This window comes from Passer montanus, unplaced genomic scaffold, assembly GCF_014805655.1.
Source record: "Passer montanus isolate IOZ18808 unplaced genomic scaffold, ASM1480565v1 scaffold21, whole genome shotgun sequence".
NCBI lineage: Eukaryota > Metazoa > Chordata > Aves > Passeriformes > Passeridae > Passer > Passer montanus.
The window spans coordinates 13,455,572-13,479,116 of record NW_024366703.1 but is presented as its reverse complement, the minus strand read 5'-3'; the positions used below and the strand labels follow the sequence as shown (position 1 = coordinate 13,479,116).

The following is a 23,545-nucleotide window of genomic DNA, read 5'->3' as shown; positions in this document are numbered from 1 at the left end:
TGGGCTGCGGCGGGACCTGCGGCCCCTGGCCATGGAGCCGCAGGTGGGGCTGCCGGGGAAGGGGGGGACCCGCGGGCTGGTGAGGGCCACCCGCGGCCAGCAGCGCTAGAGGAAGGACCAGCCGAGCCCCTGACAGGTGTCTCCGCCGTAAGTGCCCTTACGCGGTCCCTCGAGGACTGACAGACTTTGCGTTTGCTATTGCTGCTGCTGCTATCTTCAAAGATGATGTTGGCGGAGCAAGCCCAAAAGTGGTTCCCAACTCACGTGCAAGTTACGGTCCTTCAAGCCAAAGGTCTGAAGCCAAAAGGTAAAAATGGCAGCAACGATGCCTACACCATCATACAGCTGGGCAAGGAGAAGTACTCCACCTCGGTGGCTGAGAAGACGCTGGATCCCGTCTGGAAGGAAGAGGCCTCCTTCGAGCTCCCTGGACTACTCATGCAGGAGAATCCAGAGAAATACATCCTGTACCTGATTGTCATGCACAGGTCGCTGGTGGGGCTGGACAGGTTTTTGGGACAGGTAGCCATAAGTCTGAATGACATATTTGAAGACAAGCAAAGGCGGAAAACAGAGTAAGTGATGGTTGGTTTTTTTCATTATAGTTTGTATTCCTTAGACAGTTGCACTTGGGGAGGGTGGGAAATAGTAGCCTTACCATGAACATAAGTACTTTGAAATGAAATTAGTATGTTTCTGTCATTGATTCTGTGTTCAAATCTCTTAACCTATACAGTTATGTCATTGTGGCCTAACCTCTTCCAGAGAAGTTTACTGTAATCAAAGTGCTGACTGTGCACAGTGAAGGACTGTCAATAACATTAAGTTTTCTGACAAACTCATGTGTGTAACATGAACTCATTACAGTCTGTTTTTCTAAGCATTTTTCTTTGTTCTGCACAGGGCCATACCTCTATTCGTCTCCTACCTCAGTTTGAACCATGCGTGAGATGGTTCAGAAGCCCTGAAACCTTGTGTGGTTCTCTTTAAAATTGTTTTCCTTCAGTTGCTTCAACCACGTGGCTTTAAATATTTTATATTTATGTTTTAGTGGTCAATGAACTGTGACTTAATGAAGGCTTACCACAACAGCACAGTGCTTTGCTGGTCTTGATTAATCTTAGGCCATGATCTCACAGGCTGCACTGAACAGCAGGCCTCCGCTGAGAAGGCTGAGGTAGCTTCCATCACTACCTACATAAGCCTTTGTCAAATAAAATAGTGTTTGCCAAGAATTTCAGGCACTGGAATGCAAAAAAAGGAATTAAAAAAAAAGAGGCATCATAGCAGTTTATGAAGTTGAACTGTTCTTTTCTAATTCTCTCAGTTTTTCAACTACATCAGTAAAGTTGACAAGACATGGTTGCACAAAGGTGTTTGTACCAGCGTAATTTATCCTCCAGTTGTATGTGTAACTCAGACTGGAGGTTATGAGAGTACTGCAGGCATGTCCATGACTCCATGCTTTGGTTTTGGTGTGGATATGTTTGTCCCACAGAAATTGAATCAGAACAGCTTGGAGACCTCCAAGTGAGCTGTGTTGGCAGTGACATGAACGCTGACAGATCTGTCTGCAGTGGTTAAAAAGTTCCTGCTCCAGGTGCCTTTCCTCCTCTAGTGTCTCTTCAGATGAGTACAAAGGCTCCTGTGCCCAAATCTCAGCTGTTGAAATTAAAGTCTGGTATCCATAGTGATGGTGGGTCTGTGGTGAGGTGCTGGGCTTGGCATCCAAGCCACAAAAAGACTGCTGTCACTTGTCTGTCTGTGACTGAGCTGGGCTTGGACCTCCAGCAGCACTGGCAGTTGGAGGTGGAAATCCACATGGTTAACACCAGGCAGGGCTTCTTGGTCAGACAACTGTTTCTGCTGAAACCACCTCAAAACCTGGTCCTGCTTAAATGCATGGCTGAGGTTGAACAGCACCAAAGGCAAGTCAAAGCTCTCTTTGCCGTGGTGTTTGTTTTTGTAAACTGAATTTTTTGCAAAACAGTATGTTCACAAACCGTATGACAGGAAAGAAGAAGCCTGTGTAGAATCTCTTGTGGGTTCACTGCCTGGAGTATTACACTTTTTAATTGCTTACCTTTTTAGGGATAAACCAGTTATCTTGATGCAATACATGGTGATGCCTATAGCCTTAGGGTCTTAATTTCTGTTAACAATTGATTCAAGAAGTTTCACTGCTCTTTAGACATGTATCTTAAAAATTCTTGACTCATTAGTTGTAATTATCTTGCAAGTCAGTAGTCAACTGCCTTGGTTGCAACACCTAGCAACAAGGTGAAAAACAAAGTGAATGAATGAGAGAGGAACACTACAAATAGTAAGACTGTATATCTAGAACGAATTATGTGTTCAGAAGCTGGACTAAAATATTCCATTATTACTGTAAGTAACAAAACTTATTTTCCCCAGAAGAAGAAACAGAAGCTCCTGCACCAGGTTTAGCAAAAGTAGTACTAGAGTCAGTCTTGCAAAATTATTCCAGAAATTTTTAAGTGGGCTAAGTAACAGTCCTTGTGATAGTTAAACAAACATTCAGATCTGCAGTATTTTTATAAGGAGTTATGCTTAGCAGGGCTCCATAGGTGTTCTTTATTTTCTCATTTCTCTCTCTGAAGTGTGAGAGAGGAACTCCTGCTATGTAGCTGTGGAGCAGTTCCTCCCAGAGCATGGCTGAAATCACCGGGAATGCCGCACGCTGCCTGCGAGCTCTGCTGCACAAGATGGGGGCCTGTGGGGAAAGTTTTACAAACAGCCTGAGTCCTTTCTTCAGAAGTTACTTGAGCATTTAAGATTGCAAATCTTATTAAAAGTTGATGGGTGTTAGGCTTCCAGGGCCGAACAGCCGTACTTGTAAAAGTCTTATGTAAGTGTAAAAGTGCGGCTGGGCGGCAAGTGGGATTTTTGGCAGCGCGTTCGCGCGTAATGCTGATTTAAATTCTTATGAGGAAGGAGCCACTGAAAGTCCCTTGGTGTCTTTAGGTGCTTAGAAACCTCAAAAATGTCCTTTCTAAAACTCACTTTCAAAAAAACCGTAACTCTGAGTTCTTACGTTTGGATGTTTTTGAGAAGTTTTTGTGGTTGTGTGCCCTCGTGCCACGCGGGTGTGTCGTGGCTGTCTCCTTGAAGCACTCATTGGAGATTTGGATGCAGTATTTGTGTGTGTGTGGGACGAGGGCAAACCTTCAAGGATAGATTTATGAATGCAATCTCAAACAAAATGCTCTTTTCCCCCCCTCTTTATTAAATCTTTTTTGATAGAAAATGTTCCTATTCCTGTGTTGGCAGTAAACTAAGGGTAATATATTTGGACCTGAAGACCTTCTAACTGTGAGTATGGTGTGGGAACTGAGACACCCAGCACCTTTCAAAACCAAGTCCAATGTCTTTGTTACCAAAGCATACTGATGGTTGAAAGCTATATTCATTGTTTCAGAAACACTAATCTGTTTTATTAAGCAATGTTTTTACTTTCAAATATGTTCAACAGGCTTGTGCTGTTATTAAATCCAGAGTTATTTTCTTATGTTGATGTAACCTTAACATTTCTTGCTTTGTTTGGGGATGAATGAGATCCAGTTATTTGATGAAGTGTCTATTGGTAATATTTCTACTTTTTAATATATTTAATAGCTTCCTCTTTCCAACACAGCTGTACATATGGTGCTGTAAGAGACAGACTCAAGAGTCACCAGGGTATTGCAAAAAAGATATTTAATATTCTGCACAATGCTGAACCCTGTCAGCAATTCCCTAGTGCTTTTTTAGTAAGGAGGTATGAGAAGTGAAGGCTACCAGCTGATTCTGAGTTCCTAGGAAGACCATGGGGTGTGTGACATTTGGCTTTTTACATATTTTTTTAATTTAATGTTTTATAATTTGGAAGAAATAAATTTCAAAAATCATTGGAGACTCAGGAACATTATGTTAGGGAATTTTTTTTTTTTCTGGAGCTTTTTTTGTGACTTGTCACATCTTAAGACAAATACTCCCTGCAGTAAAGTTTTCAGGCAGAGGCCTCATGATGGGATTTGTCTTGTGTTCTAAGAAACTTGCTCTGGCTCAAGACTTAATGAAACAATGTAGTCTCTTTACTATAACTTGATAGGGAAAATTTTGTACACAGCATCATATGATGTCCTTTTCCTCTCTGAAACTGATGATTTTTCAAATTCTTAAAAGTAAAAATTGCTGGAACAGTGAGATCCAGATGCAGCTCAGATGGTCCCTCACTAGATCTCTTCCAGAAACTTCATCCAAAGCATCTGCAGGATCCCAGTTCATTTTCTTTCTTTCCTAGTGCAGAAATGCCCATTGTACTGTGAAAGTTCATAAATTTGTGTCTCTGACATTGCTGCTGTAGTTGGAAATGGACAGGAGCTTTTTACTTCTCTTTTTACCAGAGCTGAAAACTAGGCTCCAGATGCTGAAAGATTTTACTGAGCTTTTTTAACACTTCAAAAAGCTTTGGAAAAACTGCTTTAATGGAAGTGTATTTAGCATAAGTTTTCAAATGTTACGTTTCTGACATGGCTTTTATTTTTTGCAATAACATCGCGTGGGTTTTTTAATTCATCCTAGGAAATACATGGCAGTTGTTTCCGTCTGCTCTTGAAAAATAAATATACCTCTTCTACTCTTCCATTTGAAATGTAAATTATGATCAATGACGTATTGTTTTAAAACATAGATGCTTTTTTGTAATAATTTCAATTCAGTTATAATTCATAGTTGCCTTAATGCTGCTCATATTCTGATTGCATAGCATCAAAACAAATTGTTGAGTTCCACGAAATAAAAAAATACTAATTTTCTGACATGTCTTAATTTACTGAAGCATTTTTCAATTGTTTTTTACAATGACTCTTACCTTTCCCAATGATATTTATTTCCTCTGCTTTTGCTTCATCCTTGTTACCCTCTAATTCCACTCTGTTTATTGTCCATTCCTTCATGAGCTTTCCTGGACGTCTCATTTTATTGTATGTTCGGCTGATTTAAGATGTAACACTTGTTTGGAATGCTATAAATTTGAGAAGGCAGGTGATGTAGAGTTATTATTTCTTATGGACATGGTGGAGGAGACATCTTTTATTTGTGATTTAGTTCCTCTTCTCCCTGGGGTCTGTAATACCTCAACATCACTCCCCTCCACACACACACAAATTGCAGCACTTGTAAAAAAAATGCTTGCTTGAGCATAATACAGTGAAGGAATCTTGGCCTTTTCTAAAGATACTTCTCAGCTTCTGTTGATCATAAAAAAAGTCAAAACCAGCTTCTCAGCAAGCAAACAAAAAGAAGTCATAGTTGACCATGATCAGTACCCCTGTGTGGTAGGCACTGACTTTAGTGCTGCTGAGCTTCCTGGAAGATATGCAAATGATCTGACTTTTTCCAAATTAATGTGAATTCTTTCTTGGCAGCCTCTGTCTTGGATATAAACTCCCTCTTCAGCTGCCTCTGCTCTGTCCTGTCTCTCATCTGTAGCAGCATAAGCAGGAGGGAGGCTTCAAATGCATCTGGAATTATGAACAAGCAAACAACTAGTAAATAGATAATATATGGGCTCAGTGCTTGTTAATGAGTGGCAACCATTTTAATGATACTTCTACAAAACATAGCACACTATTATTTATTCACTTTTAGTCTTAAATTTAGTTTAAACAAGAAAAATGAAGGGATGAGCATCAATAATAGCGGAAATAGCAGGGTGTAACAGAAAATGTCTTTATTGTGGTTAAAGCAAGAGGAAAATCTTGTTCCACTCAAGTCAAAAGTGGGAAGAGTAGTAACTTAGAAATGTTAAAGGCACAGAAATAAAGAGCAGCCTGGAGATTCTGTATGGGTTGTCTTGTGGTACTACTCATTAAATGGAAAAAGAAAATAAGGAGTGTGAGTAGTGAGGAACAAAAGAGAAAGATGGTTATGGGAGAAAACAAAGTTTTGCCCAGCTGTAGCTTTATGGTCTTACAGTGATATTTTCAAACTATTTAGTAATATTCCCAGCATTTACATTTTGACAACAAATCTATGCACATCCTCTCAGTAAGAGTCTAAGTGCCATCTGGATGGAAATGCTTCTCCATTTTCCGTGCACACACAACTCAAATAACTGGCCTTAATTCTCATACCTTCAGTTAGTTTGTTTCTAACACAGAAGCATTCACACATAGTCTTTAGCCAAAATAATAAGTAAACCAGGACCATTTTAATGACTTTGATTCCAGTTGATGTTAGCAAACCCCATAGTGAGGGTGTTGTGATAGCTGTCAGTTCCCATATGTTTTGTGGTGTTACAATGTCATTCTGTAGTATTTATATTAAACTGCTTTCAATATCTCATTTCAGTTGGCTTCCAGAAAGTAAGAGTATTCATCTTTGTGAGTGTCATCACTTAATTTAACAAATAATTTGTTTTCTTCTTCATTTCCCTTCATACATGATGTAGTCTGTGCTCAGCCCCTTGCCTTAATTTTCCTACTTGCTGACTTTTGGGGCAGCCTCTCAGTAGGGTATCAGAATGATTTATCACAAAACATTCTTCTACATTTTTCAAAGTGCATACGCTGCTAAATGAAAATGTCAGACAGTTCTGGGCTTTGAATGTTGTTTTTTATCAATTAGCTGTGGACATTTATGTTAGTGGGCTTTTGTGAAGCAAGTTTCTTCAGTGTATCTAGTTTAACAGTAGTCATCAACTTTGTTTTTGTGACAGCTGATGGACGTGTTCTATCATTGAGATTCTGATGGTCTTTTATAGGGGTAAGTTTAGAAATATCTGCCAGTATAGAAAATTAAATGTGTAGTAAATCACAGTGCTGATTTTTGCCTGTAAAATCAAGGTCAGAAGCCTTGGTCGATGCTGTGATGATTATGTGGCTTTTTGCAAAATTTCTTCAATAATTTGTGAATTGAAATAAAGATTTTGCAAAATTCTTTGGGTTTTTCAACAAAGCAAAACTAGATTAGCTCAACAGATAATTACTGGTAGAGTCAAGGCAGAGTGGTGTATTTGAGAAGCAGAAAGATGGGAAAATTCCTTCAATACTTTCCATCTTTGGCACTGTCCAGAAGACAGAGTTGGGAGTTCATCTGTCATGCACAGGATGAATGTGCTGGCTGGAACACTTAATTCCTGTTGAAACTGGTAGGTAAGTTACCCAGTGGTTTTGGAGGCTGTCAAAGTATATAATTAAAACATAATTGAAATTAGGTAGTGCTGTTTCTTACCCAGGCTGTCAGTCCATCCTGCTCACTGTTACATGGTGAGCAGAACAGGCTGAGTGATGCTTCTTCAAAGGAGAGAGAGGGATAAGACTTGGAAGTGTCAAATTCCAGATTTGGAGGACAAATAGAATCAGAAAAGGGGAGGAAAAAAAGCAACTGAAAATCTGTAGATCACTAGCTGTTTAAATGAAATAGACAGGTCAGGGTTTTGAAACTTGCTGACTTATAGTAGCTTATTTCAGTTTTCTTCTTCACCCTTCCTGTCTGTCTTCCCCAAGGTGAGGCTTCATTAGTGGTAAGACTGCTCAAGTTAGGAGAGCTTGCTTTTTCCACCCCTAGTTCTAGATGTGGCTAAAATAAACTAATCTTGTCATGGGTAGAAAGTAGCCATGCTGCTTCACATAGGAGTTTAGCTTTTCAGTGCTGCCTGGTCAGCAGGAGTTTTCCTATTTAGCCTTGCACATTGAGCTTCTCTTTGCACATTCAAGAAAATTGTCAGCATGCAGAGGGGTAATTTATAGAAAATTTAAAATAAAAAATTAACAGAAACCTGTGCAAGACAGGCAAAGCCCATTAGCACACTGAAAAACAGATGAGAGAAAGAAGCAAGGGTTGTTCTGATGGAAGCCATCAGGAAAAAGTTGAAATTAGAGGGTGTATGGAGGACATTGCCCTACAGAACATTTGAAGGTGAGAGCAAGAAGAATGAATGATTCCAAAGGCAATAGGGCTTCCTTTGAAGTTGGGAAAATTTGCCAGACTTTGTACAAGGTCTGTTTAAATAAAGACTGTCTGCAAGACTGGATGTAATATTTGGTTATTAAGTAAAAGGGCATCTGCTCTCATAAAAGCCACCCTGTTTTGTTCATGTATGTTATTGGCTATTTTCCTACTTTGTACAGGCTTTCTATAGAATAAGCTCATGGCAGCCTGACAAATGGAGCATTTATTGTGGCTAAAAGTACTGTAAACAAAACCAAAATAGCAAGTTTTATTGGCTTTTATAATACATTTCAATTTTTAAAATTGGCAGTAGTATAGTGGAATTTAGTGTTTTAGGACCCAAATGTTGTTATCTGAAAACAGTGGACTTCATTTCCCCATTCTTTTTTCTCTCCTATACAGAGCTGTTTTTTCTATTTGCTGCTCACGCCCATGTGTTGTCGAAACAGATTCTAATAAGAAACATTTATGGTCTTAGTTGTTCGTTCACGTGCAGCTCCACATAAATGGATTGCCTGCATTTGTTCTCATCTGTTTAAAAAAGTAATTAGTTGCCTTTGAATTTTGAAGAAAATCATGATTTGAGTCTGCTTCTCATATTGTCTTGTTATGAGCTGAAGCATATGGAACCTTCATTATAAGTAAAACAAGATAAACTCTCCAAGGTAACAAAGAAACCTCCTTGAAATGCCTATGAAAATTAAATATCTGTCTTTCATACAAAGATTTGATCCAGCAATCATTATTCTAATAGAAATTCCACTGAAGACCAGAGGAATTTTGCTGGAGAAAAAGAGTTTATGATTAAATTCTGTTTGAATCAGTAGCAGTGTTGAACCTGGTTCCAGCAGGACCTGCTGTTGTCTTCCTAGGAAAAGGAGAATTTCTTTGTTTTCCCACCTGAACTTATTTTTAATGTCAAGTTGTTGAAGATATACTTTGAAAAGAAATGTAGAAGCTATGAAGGCAAGGTCTTGGTTGTGGGCTTCTCTTTAAAAAGAGGTAAATGTCAAAATAGTTCATGGCATTTGCCCTTAGCAGGTGAGTGCTGGTAATGTCACAGCATTGTTAATTGGTGATAAGAACGCCAATAATTGTTAAATAATTTTTTTAAATAAAAGACTTTTTCCCCGTAGCAAAAGCTTAAGAATTTATGTCATACTTGTTCTAAAACAAGTTACGTGTCATGGATCAATTCAAGGTTTTGATAATTCAGAAGCAGAAACAGAAAAATTCACCAGTTTTATCAGAGATAGAGTATTAATGTTTGAACCCTGTGAGGAGAGGGAAAAGGGGAATGTTTTTTTACAGTAAACTGAGATACTAAATTTGAATGTCAAAAAGTGAAGTCCTTTCTGCCTCTTAAGTTTCTTAAACCACTCATGAGCCTTCCTTGTGCTGGGTTGTATGTTTGGTGTGTGGCTGAGGAGCTGTGGGAGGACTTCAGGTCCAGGATGGTTTTTCTTTGGGGTTTTTTATCTGCCCAGATGCTGTCTGAGCAAAGCTTGCTCATTATGGCTGTGTACTGTTTGTATTTTTTTAAGGGAATATATGAACATATTTTCTTTTAAAGAAGAGTTGTAATGAAAGTAGGCTATCTTGTCTTCCAGTTTTTGCAATATTATGTAGCACAAAGACAATTGACTTTTGGTTCTGTTTTTGTTTTCTGTAACAACTCTATAGATGACTTAAAGTGTTTCTGGAATCAGTTACCAAAGAATTGAAGCATTATTAACTAAAAGGAAAAACAATCCATCTTCTTCAGACACATATTCCAGGTTTTGTATTTCATTTAAAGTATATAAATGAAGTTACCTCACAACAGAAGAAAAGCTATTTTCCTAAAGATTTAATTATCCTTCACCTGGTTTGAGCTTCTGGGTCTACTGGTCTGGATTTATATTGTTGATTGCAAGAACAGAGGAGGTCCAATTAATTATTTTGCTTTAGTATGAAATATAAAATCTTGTGAACATCACAAAGCAACATCAAAAAAAAAAAGGCATAATAATACTCCTTATCCTTTTGTTACGTTTTTGGTGTGTCACTTTTGGAAGTATTTTCTCAACTCAAAACATGTAATTACAGCTGTCACCTTTAAAATATATTTATGAAATCTGAAAAATAAATTAAGGGCTATTTTTCTCCTTTCCTGACCTTTTTTTCTTTATTTGGCAGGATTAAATAATGTATGTATAACTGTATAATCCATTCTGTATCTATGTTAATAGGCAATTGAATTTCTTAGTCTCTCCAAGTCAAAAGTTACTGGTGGTAAGGCACTGTTGTGTGAGTCTGTGTGCATGGATTTCTCCTGACGGTGAGTTAGAGCAGTTCTTTGGAGCTGATGGATCTGAAATACGCCCTTGTGGCCTTTTGAAATACAGAAAGGCTCTTGGTGATGGTTGTGGAGAAGGGATTGTGTGTTGGTCATTCATTTAGGTGGAGCTGTGGAGGGAAGATTGAGCCATAATTCTGCAGATGCTTCCATGGGACAATGGAGCACAATAGGGAATGAATAAGACACTTGGATAATGATAAAGCTTTTGCTGGACCTGGCAAAGAAGCACACTTGGCTTTTTGAAACAGATGATCACACCTTTGATCTCTTTTCAAGGAGTGGGGATTTATGTCATGGTTCCAAAGGAAATATTTCTGAAGTTAATCCTGCTGGTGACCTGCAAAAGAGAGGATGCTCTTGGATACACCTACGTGCTCAGTTGTGCCTGTGGAGTTTCTGTCAGCATCCAGAGGGGAGGCAGTTGCAGAACTGAAATGGTGGCTGACTGTTCAGGGCTCTCAGATATTCCTTAGCCAGCGTTGCTGCAGTTGTCATAAATCTTAACCAGTTCTTAGAAGGAAGGAAAGAGGGGAAAATGTTTGCTAGTGTGAAAAACTGAGGAAAAACCAAGGAGACAAGGTTACTAGATCAAGTAGGTGCAATGTAGAATACATTAATATACATCACTACTAAATAAAGAACACTTGAAGACTATAAAAGAAAGAGAAAATGTATCTGTATTTATAATTAGGTACAAATTCTGCTCCGTAAGCAGATGGAAGCCCTTAACTTTGGTAATGTTTTGTCAGCTTCCAGGGTTGATTTTGATTTTGAAACAGGTGAACACTGTAAAGAGCTTCCTCTTGCTTTGTTATTTAGTTTTGAAACAAATATAAAGAAGTTTTTGCTGAAAACAAATATAAACAAATAAGTTGTCTTTGAGTACAAATAGAAACAAAGTTTTTCAGTGCAGGAATGGTTGAATCTTTGATATAGGATTTGGGTTTTCATACTTGAAATTGTTCTAACCAGATGCATTAACCAACTACCAATGATAACCTTCAGAAAACACAACTTAATTTGCTCTCTTTCTCCTTTAAGGTGGTTTCCCCTAGAATCCAGACAAGGGAAGAGAACTAAAGACAGAGGAGAAATCAACGTCAATATTCAGTTTATGAGGAATAACATGACAGCAAGTATGTTTGATTTGTCAATGAAGGACAAAACCAAATCCCCATTTGCTAAACTAAAAGACAAAATGAAGGGTCGGAAAAACGACGGGACGTTTTCAGACACATCCTCTGCCATCATCCCAAGCACTCACATACCTGATGCAAATCTAGAGGTGTGTAGTGGTGAAGTGCAAATGAAATCCAAACCAAAAAAACCTTTCCTCCTGGGCCCTCAGCGGCTGTCCTCAGCTCACTCCATGTCAGACCTGACAGGACCCCACGTCTCCTCAGAGAAGATGAAATCCAGCACTGTTGGCTACACCCATCTTTTCAGGCGTCAGCTGGAGTCCTTTGCTTCTGTTGATGAAGGGGGTAAGTAACACTCATGACCATTGCAATTACAGCTGACTGTTGTTAGAGCATTCAGAATCTGTTACTTATGAAGCACTTACAAGGCTAAAATGTTAAGAAATATTGCTGGCCTATTTTTTTTATGCTTTCTTTAATTGCTGTAACTCAAAATTGCTGTTTTTGAGCATAAGAAATAACTTACATTGCTCATGGTGTATGATAGTTTAGCATTTTCTCATGTTATGTCCTCATCTGAGAGTATATTGCATTCCAGAGGGGACTCTAGGCAAAATAGCATCATGTGAGAAATAAATCTAATTAAAAAGTCAAAAACTATCACCAAATTTTAAACCTGATTTATACAAAGAATTGAAAATACTTTGAATTGCTCAAAGTTGTTATGCAACATCATACTATTGTCCCTGGAATGGCACACCAGTCATAGCTGTCTTCTCTGTAGAACTTCATTTTCATGCAGGAAGCAAAAATTTCCCGTGGTGCCTATCCATAAACATTTCTGAAACATGAAATGAAGGCCACAGCTGTTATTTTTTTAATAGCTTAGTTAATCACCAGTGTTCTGAACTGAGGCTCAATTGCAAAGCTTCTAGATCTATGCTAAAATGGGTTTTCTGCATGTCATAAACTGTGATATAGTGTCTCATTGATAATGTACTAATGACAGATTGTTTGCAGGGAGTCTAAAATCTCCACACAGAAGGACATTAAGTGTTGATACTTCTAAAATGAGCCAACTTGACAGCACAGTTGATGAAACTGCACTTGAAGCACAAAATGACCCATTTAATGTGAGTGCTTCATTACCCCAAAAATTTGCTACACTGCCAAGACAGAAGAATCCATTTGAAGAAAGCCCAGCAACGTGGGATCAAAACATAAGTCTGTTTTCCAAACCTGTCGAGATCAGAAAAGAAATTAAAAAAGAGAAAAAAGAGAAAGTTAGTCTTTTTGAAAGAGTGACTGGAAAAAAAGACAGCAAGAGGTCAGATAAACTTAGCAATGGGGGATCAGAGAGTTCTAGTGACTTGAAATCACCCAGTGCGTTTGGGGAAGCTCATCAGGAGAGTTTTGATTATGATTCAACTAATCCGTTTATGGCAAACTTCAAGCCTACAAGCACGTTGCCATCTTCAAGGTAGGTTTTTGCTGTATTTCAATCTGATATCTTGAATGTTATATAAATGAAAATGTGAAGTATTGAGGAACACAGTCTTTGTGCTTTATATGCGTTTATATCAGTGCTTTTCTGTTTCTATGTTACAAACTTTTTATATAATTTGATCGTTTCCTACTTGTTTTGAAGTGACTTCTTTATTGTTAATATGTGCTGTGAAGGTTCTTGAGTGCTTGTGTTTCTGGAAGACCTTGTTTGTGCTTCAGAATGGGCTCTCCCTGAAGTCTTCTGCTTTACCTGAACATTTGTAGCTAACTTATTACATTGCCCTAAGTCAGGTTTGGAGAAGAAAAGGTTTCAAATGTAAGGGGAAGAGGAATCTGACTAAATAAAAGAGTGGTGCAAATGGGAGTAGTGAAAAGAAATCCTGTGGATGTCACTGTTTGGGTGGGGGAAAAAACAGAGGAGTATTTTAGTTCTATATATTAGAGTACAAGAATTAAAGAACATTCTGTTTCTAAATGGGAGCACCCACATGAACTCTTATCTCTCTTGAATTCATTTGGCTCACTGCAGCTTTGCTGAGTTCTGTGTGTTGAAATTGTTGCACGAGGCACCAGTTTATGTCTTGAGCAGAATGAATTAAGTTACAGGACTGATAAGGAACTTTGATTTCAATAATCCATTTTAATCTTTGTTTGTCTATCAATGCTTTACTTGTTTTCCTTAAGAAAATGTGTAACCCACTGTTGGTTTCCTTCCTGGGTGCTGTGTGCTTGTGAGAAAGATAATCTTGCCTGTCTGTCTCTCTTTATACATGCATAAATATATATATTTATGTACACTGCCACCCACATATACGATTCACAATAGACAAATGGTTAATTAACTTTCATTCCTTTGCATTTTTTTTCTATATAAATGCCAGAAATTAGCAGTCCTTGCTATTTCAAGGTAATGATTCATTTCTATGTAATGACTTAAATTTGGTAGAAAATGCATTTGAAAATAAAGTGCTTCAAACTGGAATCTAAAGGGTATAAAATCAATCACTGTTTTAAATGGAAGCATAGTTCTAAAAAAATTACCTTTTCCTGTATATTAATTCCATAATTAATGACTCGAGTAGTTTCTTAAAAAAAAAAGGTTTTTGTTACCTTGTTCTTTTAGAAGAAAAGAATCTTACTGTGTCCCAGCTCAGTTTTCTCCATGGGTTAGAATGCATGCACTCCTGATTTAAACTTAGAATCATTTTCTTAACAAAACCAGTCATGATGTGAATTAGGGAAATGAACTGAGATTGAACTGCTGTAGAAAAGAGTTTGTTGCTAGAAGCTCATGTGACCTCAACAAATTATCTTCTTAGTGCCTTCTATGAGTCCAGTCAGTTTCTAGTGTCTTAAATAACATGTTTGTAGACAATCTTAGAATATTTTTTATTTAATGAAGTATTTCTCTGGATTAGCATAAGGTTAGGTTGTAGCTTGGTTTGTCAGAAGTTAAACTTCCATTTAAGTTTCTTTAAAGAGAAATAATTCAAATAACAATTAAAATTGCATAGCATTTAATTTTTTTAAATGAAACACTGTGTTCAGGCAGATGCTAGATGTAAGTAGTGAAATCTTTTGAAGTTCTTGAATGCAGCAGATCTTGATAAATATAAAACTTAATGATAATCATGATGGACTTTTTTTATTTGTTTTGTAATTAAAAAGCTCATCACAGTGCCCATTCAGAAGGACTCCAGTAATTTGTTTCTGTCTTTGTATGGGAATCCCTTTTACTAGTTCTTGACTTTTATGTAAACATAAACTTTTGATAAGACAAATAGATATTATTTTATTTTCAAAAAGCCAAAAACAGTAAACATTCTGACCTTTTTTGTGAAACAGCTATTATGGCATAATATCTGGCATGCAATAAGTTAAGTTAGAAGCTCTTGATTTTTGTGTTGCATTATGATGTTCTTTGTGAACCTTTTAGACTTAGTTTACTTTCTTCCAAATGCATCTTATAGAAATATTTTCTTTTGAAGTAGAAACTAATACAAAATGTGCATATTTAATAAGTTTACAGTTTACCTTTTATCTGTGGAGGATTTCTCAAATGGAATCCATTTTTTATTTTTTGAACTAGTAATACTGAAGAAATAATTTGTATGAATATCTGGGTCCAAAATAAATGAGGCTGGGTAACAAATTCAGTATGCAGAAAGAGTAGACAGGGAATTTAGTCTTTGGGTTGTTTTTTATTTACTCAAAGTGCTATTAAGCTCTTTTGGATGAATCCCATTTCTGCAAGTAAAGCAGGCAGTATATTTTTATTAAGGTGTGTCTAAAATTAGTGTTCTGTTGTGGATCAGGTGTTTGCTTTGCAGGTGGATCTCCCACTTAACCCAGCCTTGCTTTGGGTGATGGAGCATCCTGAGCTGGATTCCTGTCTGATGAAATCCTGCTGGAGGATGCATTCCAGGAGCACACTGGAGCCATAAAGCATCCAGTCTGTGGGACCAGGCTGGACATAGAGAAAAATGAAAGGAAAAAACCCAACCCATAGCATCCCTCCCTCAAAAGAAATCCACCAAACCCAGCTCCTTCATGTCTGTGGTGTGACTCTCATGTTCTCAGTGCTGGTGAAGCCACATCTGTAAGCTTGGGGGGAAGCTTTTCAGTGACTTGGGTGAACTTTGGGTCAGGCTTAAGTCCATCCTAATTAATTGTGGTTGGTAATGTTGTGTGAGCAGTAACAATGTGGAGAACAGCTGATGACATCAGCTGGGTGAGCTGCTGAACAGCCCATCCTGCAGTGCTTGGCTGGCTGCATGCTCTGTCACTAATTACTCTTACTTACTAATTAAACTAATGAAGATAAGTACATCTTCCACGTGTTGCTCAGCTGCTGATCCAAGAATTATAGAAGTGGCTCAGCAACACTTGTAGGATTTTTTTTTCCTGAAAGCAGGTATGCCAGGATTATTTGAAAATTATTTTTTATTTTTATTGCTATCATTTATTATTGTTTCAAGAAGGTTTTAGAAGTATTTTGGAAAACCAAAACAAAAACCTATTTGGTTTGTATATAATACTTATTGACAGGAAATCACAAAATATGGACCCCTCATTTCTATTCATCTCTGACCTGGCAAAGGCTTGTTCCCTGGATTTGGCTAAATCTGTAAAATAGGGATGATGCTTTGCCTCCTGCAAATGCTGAGTGGATAAATGAGTATTTTTAAAGTGTTTTTGTAGATACGATATTGCAGTGTTACATAAGTGTTAAGATTGGGGGTTCCATTGTCTGTTGTAGGCATAGTAGAGATATTTATGAGCTGATTTCTTGACAATTTAAAAATGCAGGAGTCTCATAGTGAAACAAAAATGCTGGTTTTGCAAATGCTACAAAATCTGTTCATTCCAGAGGTTTTGTTTCATAAAGCCAATGAAGAATTTTTAAGCAAACAATGTCCAGTGCTCTTATCCAGCATTTACCAATAATAATTTTGGTTTTGTACTTCTTAATGCATTGTTTTGAAACTTTTACCCAATATTGCCTTAAATTGCACTCATTCTTACAATTACTGCTATTGTGGCTCTCAGGAGGTTAATTTGCAGTCAGAAGCCACGTGGCTTTTGTGTTGAACACAGTTAAAGAAACTGAGGGTGCTCCTGGAAAACAAAGATTGTTTTGTGCCATAACCAAAGCTTGTGCATCGTTTTTCTGAAATTGTTTTTGTTTAGGAAAACACATGACACTACACTACAGGCTAATAAACTGATGTGAAAATTTCTCAATTTACACCACTTGACAAGTGCTAAAAGAAAAGCATCTTTAATTTTAATGTGTTATTAGGACCTTTTTAGAGAGACTGTACAAGTTATTAACAAGGTCCTCTGAGACAGGAGACGGGTAATTAACAAGACCTACAGAAAGGGAGTTTAGGTAATTAACAAGATCTCAGGCACTGGACACAGGGAGACAAATAGTCCAATATTTAAAGCTGACAGGTTGTTATTAGTCAGATCAAATTCCAGATCTGGGAAACTGGATTGATAAGTGTTTGGGAGCTTTCTACTAAACATTTTATATGTATATATATATGCATACATGAATAATGTCTGTGTCTGTATATACACATATGTATACAAGAGAGAGGCATTAAAAAAAACCCTTCTAAAGTAGCATTTCCTTGACCTAACTATTGTTATACTTCATAGAAAAGAAGATAAAGCTTGTGTCTACATACAGATTACACTTTATCTCAAGTTGTGGCAATAAGTATGTTACATTCTTAGCAACGTGGAAGATGGAATAATGGAGGACAAAGAAACTTGTGTCTTACTAGGAATCACTGTAACAATTAAAAATAATGCTCATATTTGTTATATTAATCATTGGTGAATTGGAGCATAAATTATGAAAATACTACTTAATTTTGTCTGTATTTTGTTACTGCTTCAGCAGTTTTTCCAATGTGCAACTCAAAAAGAAAAAAACACCAACCCAGTCCTTCAACTCTTTTGCATCTTTCTGCATGTGGTTTCTGAATGTGGTGATTTTCTTCAGCCTCTCTCCCACCTTCATCACATGTGGCTGTTAGAGCTGCCTGTCTCCTCAATGTCACATGTTCCAAACAAATCAGGGACTGCAGTTTTGTTTTTCCCAATGGAGGCAGTGTTTGAAACAAGCAATGTCTTTGCATTTTGATATGGTCATTATTAGATTTGTTAAAAAAACAAGTGAGGTGCCATGAAAACAGAAGGGTTTTGATAACAGCGATGTGTTTGGTTCATATTAAATTGATAAGTCTGAAGAACAGCTGATGTCTGCAACATTTCAGCAACATCAGTCTTTGGAATGTGTGATGGTCAGGTGGTTAAAGAAGCTTTTGCAGCATCCTAGTGTTCCTCTGGGTTCCTGCTTCTCACTGGAGCTGTGACAGTAGTGCAGGTGCCAATCTCGAGTCAGCTGAAGTTCTAAAGTAAAACCTGTTATCCCAAACCACACTGAGGGTGAGTTATTAGTGCAATAACTTCAGCATAATCAAAGTCACTGTTAAATGGTTTCAATCTTGCAGAGTTACTGGCAACAGCTCCCTTGGAATGAACCCCAAAAGTTGCCTGATGAGAGCAAAGGATTGTAGTGGCTGTGTATTTCACTGCCAGATAGGAAATCCAGTGTACAATGCAACTCACTCTGCTTTTCACATGCCTTTTTCAGAAATGTTGCTCTCTAGATGTTGCTGTACTTGCTAAAGCAATAAGGTCTGTTAAGACATTTTTACACATTTATTTCTTAACAATGACACCAGGTGAACTATGGTATTTTCAAATTTTGTTTCCTCTGTCAGTGTTAGCTTGTCTTATTTTAAGGACAGTGTGCTTCTGCATTGCTTTTCTCGAAATGAATAATTATTTTTCAGTTCTCTACTGAAATTTGACTAGACTTTAGTCAACTGTAATCTACAGTCTAGGTAGAATATTGGTGGACTATGACAGTGCTTTAATTGTACTCTAGACTGTTAATATTTGTTCCTTCAGTGTGGTAAAGCTGTCAGTGGAACATTATTTCAACAAGAGAAATACATTGATGGTACATGAAAGGTAAAGAGAAATTCCAAAACAAGCAGGAGTCATGCAGAGATTCTTAGTCTGTCCTGCCAGGACTGTTATAATCTGATTTAAAAGATCACTGCAGGTGATAAGAGAATAATGAAATCTTTTGCAAAGCTCTTACAAAGCATGGTCACAGCATTTGGGACATGACTAAGGTGGGCTGGAGCAATCAACTCTTTGAGGGATATTGTAGAAATACTTGGTATTAATCTTCACTTTTGCAGGGTCCTCACCAGCAATCAGTCACTCCTAATTAGTTGACTGTTTTAGGAATACTGTTAGGAAAGTTCATCCTGCTGGCTGCATGACAAGATTTTTTCAAGCTTTCACTGTCTCTTGGTGCACATTAGGGCATGTGAAATCTTTTTTGAGAGGATGCATAAGGCATAATATCTTTCCCAAGGGAAAAACGCACTGCCTGTTCTATTTCATTTTAAAAAAGAATGATTTGTTCTATTGTTTCCTTATTAATAACTGCAGAAACTATGTAAAAGCAATGCACGTTTTTTTTACTCTTTCATTATAAGAACTAAAAATTAGTTCTACTCTTTTAATAATTAAAAAATGGGTCTGTAAGTTTCGGTGTAAAATGTAATTTTAGGGTTGTTTGATTTGGTTTTTTGTTGTTGACTTGAGATCTCTAATAATAAGGTCTTCTAGTGGAGATCCTGGCACAAGTTTTAGTTTAACAACTCTTTAGTGGTCTCTTGAGAAAAAAACTTATTTGCTATAGCACAGCTCCTAGTAAAAGGAGAAATATTTATATACTTAGATTTCTAACTAGTCAAGGAAGGTAGTGATAGTCACAAAACCTGATCTTTTTGTGTCCTCCTGGGGTTACCCAAGCTCCAAAAGGCCACAGAACAAGGCTTGACAGCAGAGCAATTTATACAGTGAAGTGTCTTAAGTGATGTTCCCCAGAATCTAATTGCAAAGTAGATGGTAAGATGCTTATTCTGTACTTGTTTAGCTGCCAGACAAGGCAGTCATTTCTTCTCAGAATATAAAGTGAGCTCTGCATTGCCAGGCACAGCAGGCTGACGTTCTATGGAAAGCTAAGTTTCTGAAATTCATTAGCTGTATCTGATTTTATTCATTTCTTTTGGTTTTGTTTTTCTTTTCTTTTTTTTTTTTCCTTGTGCAATAGTAATAACCTAAATGGCATCCTAATATTTCAAGATTTTGATATATGTTGTGAGAATCCAAAGAAAAATGCATCAGCACTGTAGTCAGAATTGGTCCAAATACCAAGAAGCAGGATAGGAATAGAAGTTTCAACTCTAGTGAAAAATTAATATGGCAGAGCTTTGCTAATTACCTGTGTGCAGACATTTCATATTAAAGGAAAGAAACTGAAAGCTCACACTTAGCTCATTGGTATAATAGATATTTTACAGAATGTTGGGTTAACATAAATTTTAATACTTTGAATAGTAATGATTAATTTAAATATCCTAATTTTAATTTCTAATAGTATACACTACTATCATGTAACTAATAGTAATAGCAAAAGAGAAGTAAAAAGCTTTTGGTCCTTAAGAAAATACTCTTTCCATGGAGCAAATTTAGGAGTCTGATTCCCATTCATTATGTTGTCAGACTAAATGGCACTAAAATGTTTAAATCGGTTATAGGAAAGATTTGATAAAGATTGTTTTAAGCTCTAGGCATTCAGAAGCTAAATATTTATGCAGCCACTAGACCTGATGTTTGAATTTTTAACTATCATTAAATTTCAATAGACAAAGTTGTAAGATGCAGTCATGAAATTGAGCTTGTGACACATCCTGAACTCAACTCCACTGTATTCTTCCTATACAAACTGTAAATTATCAACATGCAATGGAAGTATTTAATTACCATAAAAAAGATATTATCAAAAAAAAGTTTCAGTTAGTTCTAATGAAATGTTTTTAAACAATAAAATAATATGCTTGCTATGATTATGAAATAGCAAACCAAACTACAAGAATCACTACTACTACTACTACTAGAATCACCACTGCACTATATCTGTGTCCATTATTAGTTTATATTATTGTTATTTCTCATCACTTCAGGAGCAGGACAATAGAAAAGAGTTCTCATCTCAGATGAGTTAAAATTGAAATCTAAGCCAATAAAACCCCAGACACTCAAACAACCTTTACTATTCAAGAAAAATGTAAAAAGAAGGTTATATCCAAAGCTGTAAAATAACATGGAACAATGAAATAATGGATATGATTTAATCTGGTAAAAATGTCTGTTATATAAAGTAACTGTCAAGGACACTAATTGAATTCCCAGATGAGTGAAATGGGGGACAGGACTAATTGTGCTGGATTGGAGAAATCTGTTCTGGCAAGAGAGGGGTGGGAGTGATGTGCAAGTTGGGGGCTCAGTGTCACTTCCACGATCCTACTGCAGTTGATTTTTAATCTGCTGGTAGGATTTACCTCCCTTTTAGTAGCTCCTTGGAGGTGATCTGAGAGAATGAAAATTTATTACTTCTAAGAGACAAACTGTTAAAAATCAGTATGAGATATCACCTGGAGGCACGTAAGGCACATGAAAAGTCCATTTGTTAGAAAAGAAACATCTTTTTTATTTGTAAACTGAGCAAATTTAGTTTGGGTGTAATTGACAAACAATAATTATAGAATCCCACAGTGCCAGTTTTTCACAATCACTGTTCACAGTAAGCCACACTCAAAAAAACCCCTACAAAAATCCAAAAAGATACATTTTTTCCCAAGCTGTGAACATGGGAACTTCTTCCATAGCAGGAGATCCCTGCCAGTTTATTGAACTCTGGGAAAATCCCCAGAGACTGGATTATAACTAATACTATCACTATGAACTGTGAGTGTAACACAGGAGAAAACAATGTTATTTTTATAATTGTTCAGTTCAATGATTTCAGAATGCTTTTGGGCTGCTCAGAGGAAGCTTGTGCTGCTTGTACAGCATGGGCTGCAGTCCTAGGGGCTTGTTCTATGTAATTATTGCCAGTAATTGAGTGAGGTGGTAACTTTAGGGGTCTATTATTGTGATGAAATTCAAATTAAAAAATAAATGCTCTCGTGAATTTCAATACACCAACCAGACAATTCCATCAATTGTTTGCATTCATAATTTTATAGGATATTTTTTTGAGGTGATTCCTGCCCCTCAGACAGTGAATTAGGGGTGCAGTGGTGGGAGTCTGCATCTGCTCACACTCACCTCAGGCTGGGGCACTGGCAGGAAAGCTTGCAGGGCTCAGCAAGGCTGAGGAGCAGACACTTTGATTTAGAAAAATTATATTATATGCAATCTCAGCACCTGTTTCTTCCTCAAAAAGCATTATATTTTCTACAAATCTCCTTAAAGTGTGAGTAAGAGCCCTCATATAATTTGGATTTTTATTGGGGAATATTTGAATAGCTTTCCTTTTTTTTTTTTTTTGCAAGTGTATTCAAATTTCTTCTTGCAAAATACGCAGATGTTCTCTTTTGAAATTGCAGTTAAGATGTCCACAATTTTGCAGAAATTGTTGCAGGTTTTTTACTGCTTAGAAAAACCCCCAAACAACTAGTCCATATTGCCAGTGATTTATACTTCTAATTTCGAAATGCAGCTTCTCATAGTCAGAACTGCTGCTTTCATTATAAGCTGCCACTATGAAAAAGAGTCCAGGAACTTATTTCACAGAAACTATAAAGTCATTCAAGGCAGTGAAAGATCCTGCTTTTTTAACCTTTCAGAAAGCCCCCCAGTTGAGCAGTCAGGCTGCATTATTCTATATCTTGTCTAACATGAGGAAACAGTCCCAAAAGAAAGATATCCCAAATTAACGCCACACTTCGTTAAATAGAGACATTCTTGGTTTTCACCAGGCTAATTCGATCCAGTTCAGTTAACTCATTTTTTTTGTGCTGGGATCAGGGAAGGCAGCCATGAATGGAGCGAGTTCATCATGTGTTTGACACGTCGGAGTGAGGCTGAAAGGAGCTGGGAGGGAGGGACCCTGCCTCTGGCTGGGCAGACAATGCCCCATGAAAAAGGGCCCTCATTCAAAAGGGGTCTCCAGAAACAGGGCAGGCTGCTGGGGATCACTGTTACACACAGGTGGAATGGGAATTAGCCAGACTTAATGACACCTCTGGGTGTCTGCCTGGGACTGTTCCTCTAATCCAGTCTCTGTCAAGTACCCTCAGATGGTTTACAGGATTTCTGTGTGAGCAAAAGTTTGTCTGCTTTGGGAATTAAAGATCGTGTACAGACTAAAAAGAAAATGTGAAAAAAAGAGATTTTAAAATAAAAAAAAATTCTTTACAGAAAAATATTATCATTTATATTTTATGTATTTGTAGTTCGTAACTCTTTACATATATGTATGTATATATATATAAAATGTATATATTTTACATCTTTTTAGTTCATAAATGTTTTGCCCTTCCACTTTTACACCATGGAATATGTGGTTTATAAATTCAGATAACAGAGTGGTTAGCAGTCACAAAATACATGTTCCCTAATACAAAAAAATCTTCACAATTAAAAAAAACCCCTATCAAAATACATGTTCCCTAATACAAAAAAATCTTCAGAATTAAAAAAAAACCCTATATATATATACATATAAATATATATATATGTTTTTTGTATCTCTCAGTCACACTTTGAGTATCACTCTCAAAGCCAGTACATGCAGTCTAACAAAACAGATTCTGTGTTGTGAAAGAATGTGCCTGCTGTGATGCTACCAAGTAAATAATATTTGTGAGCCATATCCAGATTTTGAACACATTTTTGGAGAATGTTTGCTCTCCAAACCTGCTGTGGCAAGTACATAAGAACACAGCATCACTGATTTTTAAAGATACTTGCTAATAATTACACCAGCCCGTGTGGACAGTTTCTTAAACCTGATATTTAGACAGTGGCTGTTTTTATCAGTATCAACAACATTATGAAAGAGCTTTCCTTTCTGGATGTGCACATAATCACTAAGTTTATAAAATAATAGATTGTTTACTCAATTTTAAATACAAAATAAGTGTAGCTGACAGAA

General features: G+C 37.0%; 1 protein-coding gene across 1 annotated transcript in view; it reads left to right on the top strand.

The window, feature by feature from the left end:
- Positions 1-7: 7 nt before the first annotated feature.
- RAB11FIP2 (RAB11 family interacting protein 2) overlaps positions 8-23,545 on the top strand; it is a 29,206-nt gene continuing 5,668 nt past the window's right edge. Inside the window, exons 1-3 of the mRNA XM_039709073.1 lie at positions 8-575; positions 11,339-11,781; positions 12,457-12,916. Coding sequence (XP_039565007.1) covers positions 223-575; positions 11,339-11,781; positions 12,457-12,916 — 1,256 coding nt within the window. The 5' untranslated portion in view covers positions 8-222. The remainder of the gene's footprint in view (positions 576-11,338; positions 11,782-12,456; positions 12,917-23,545) is intronic.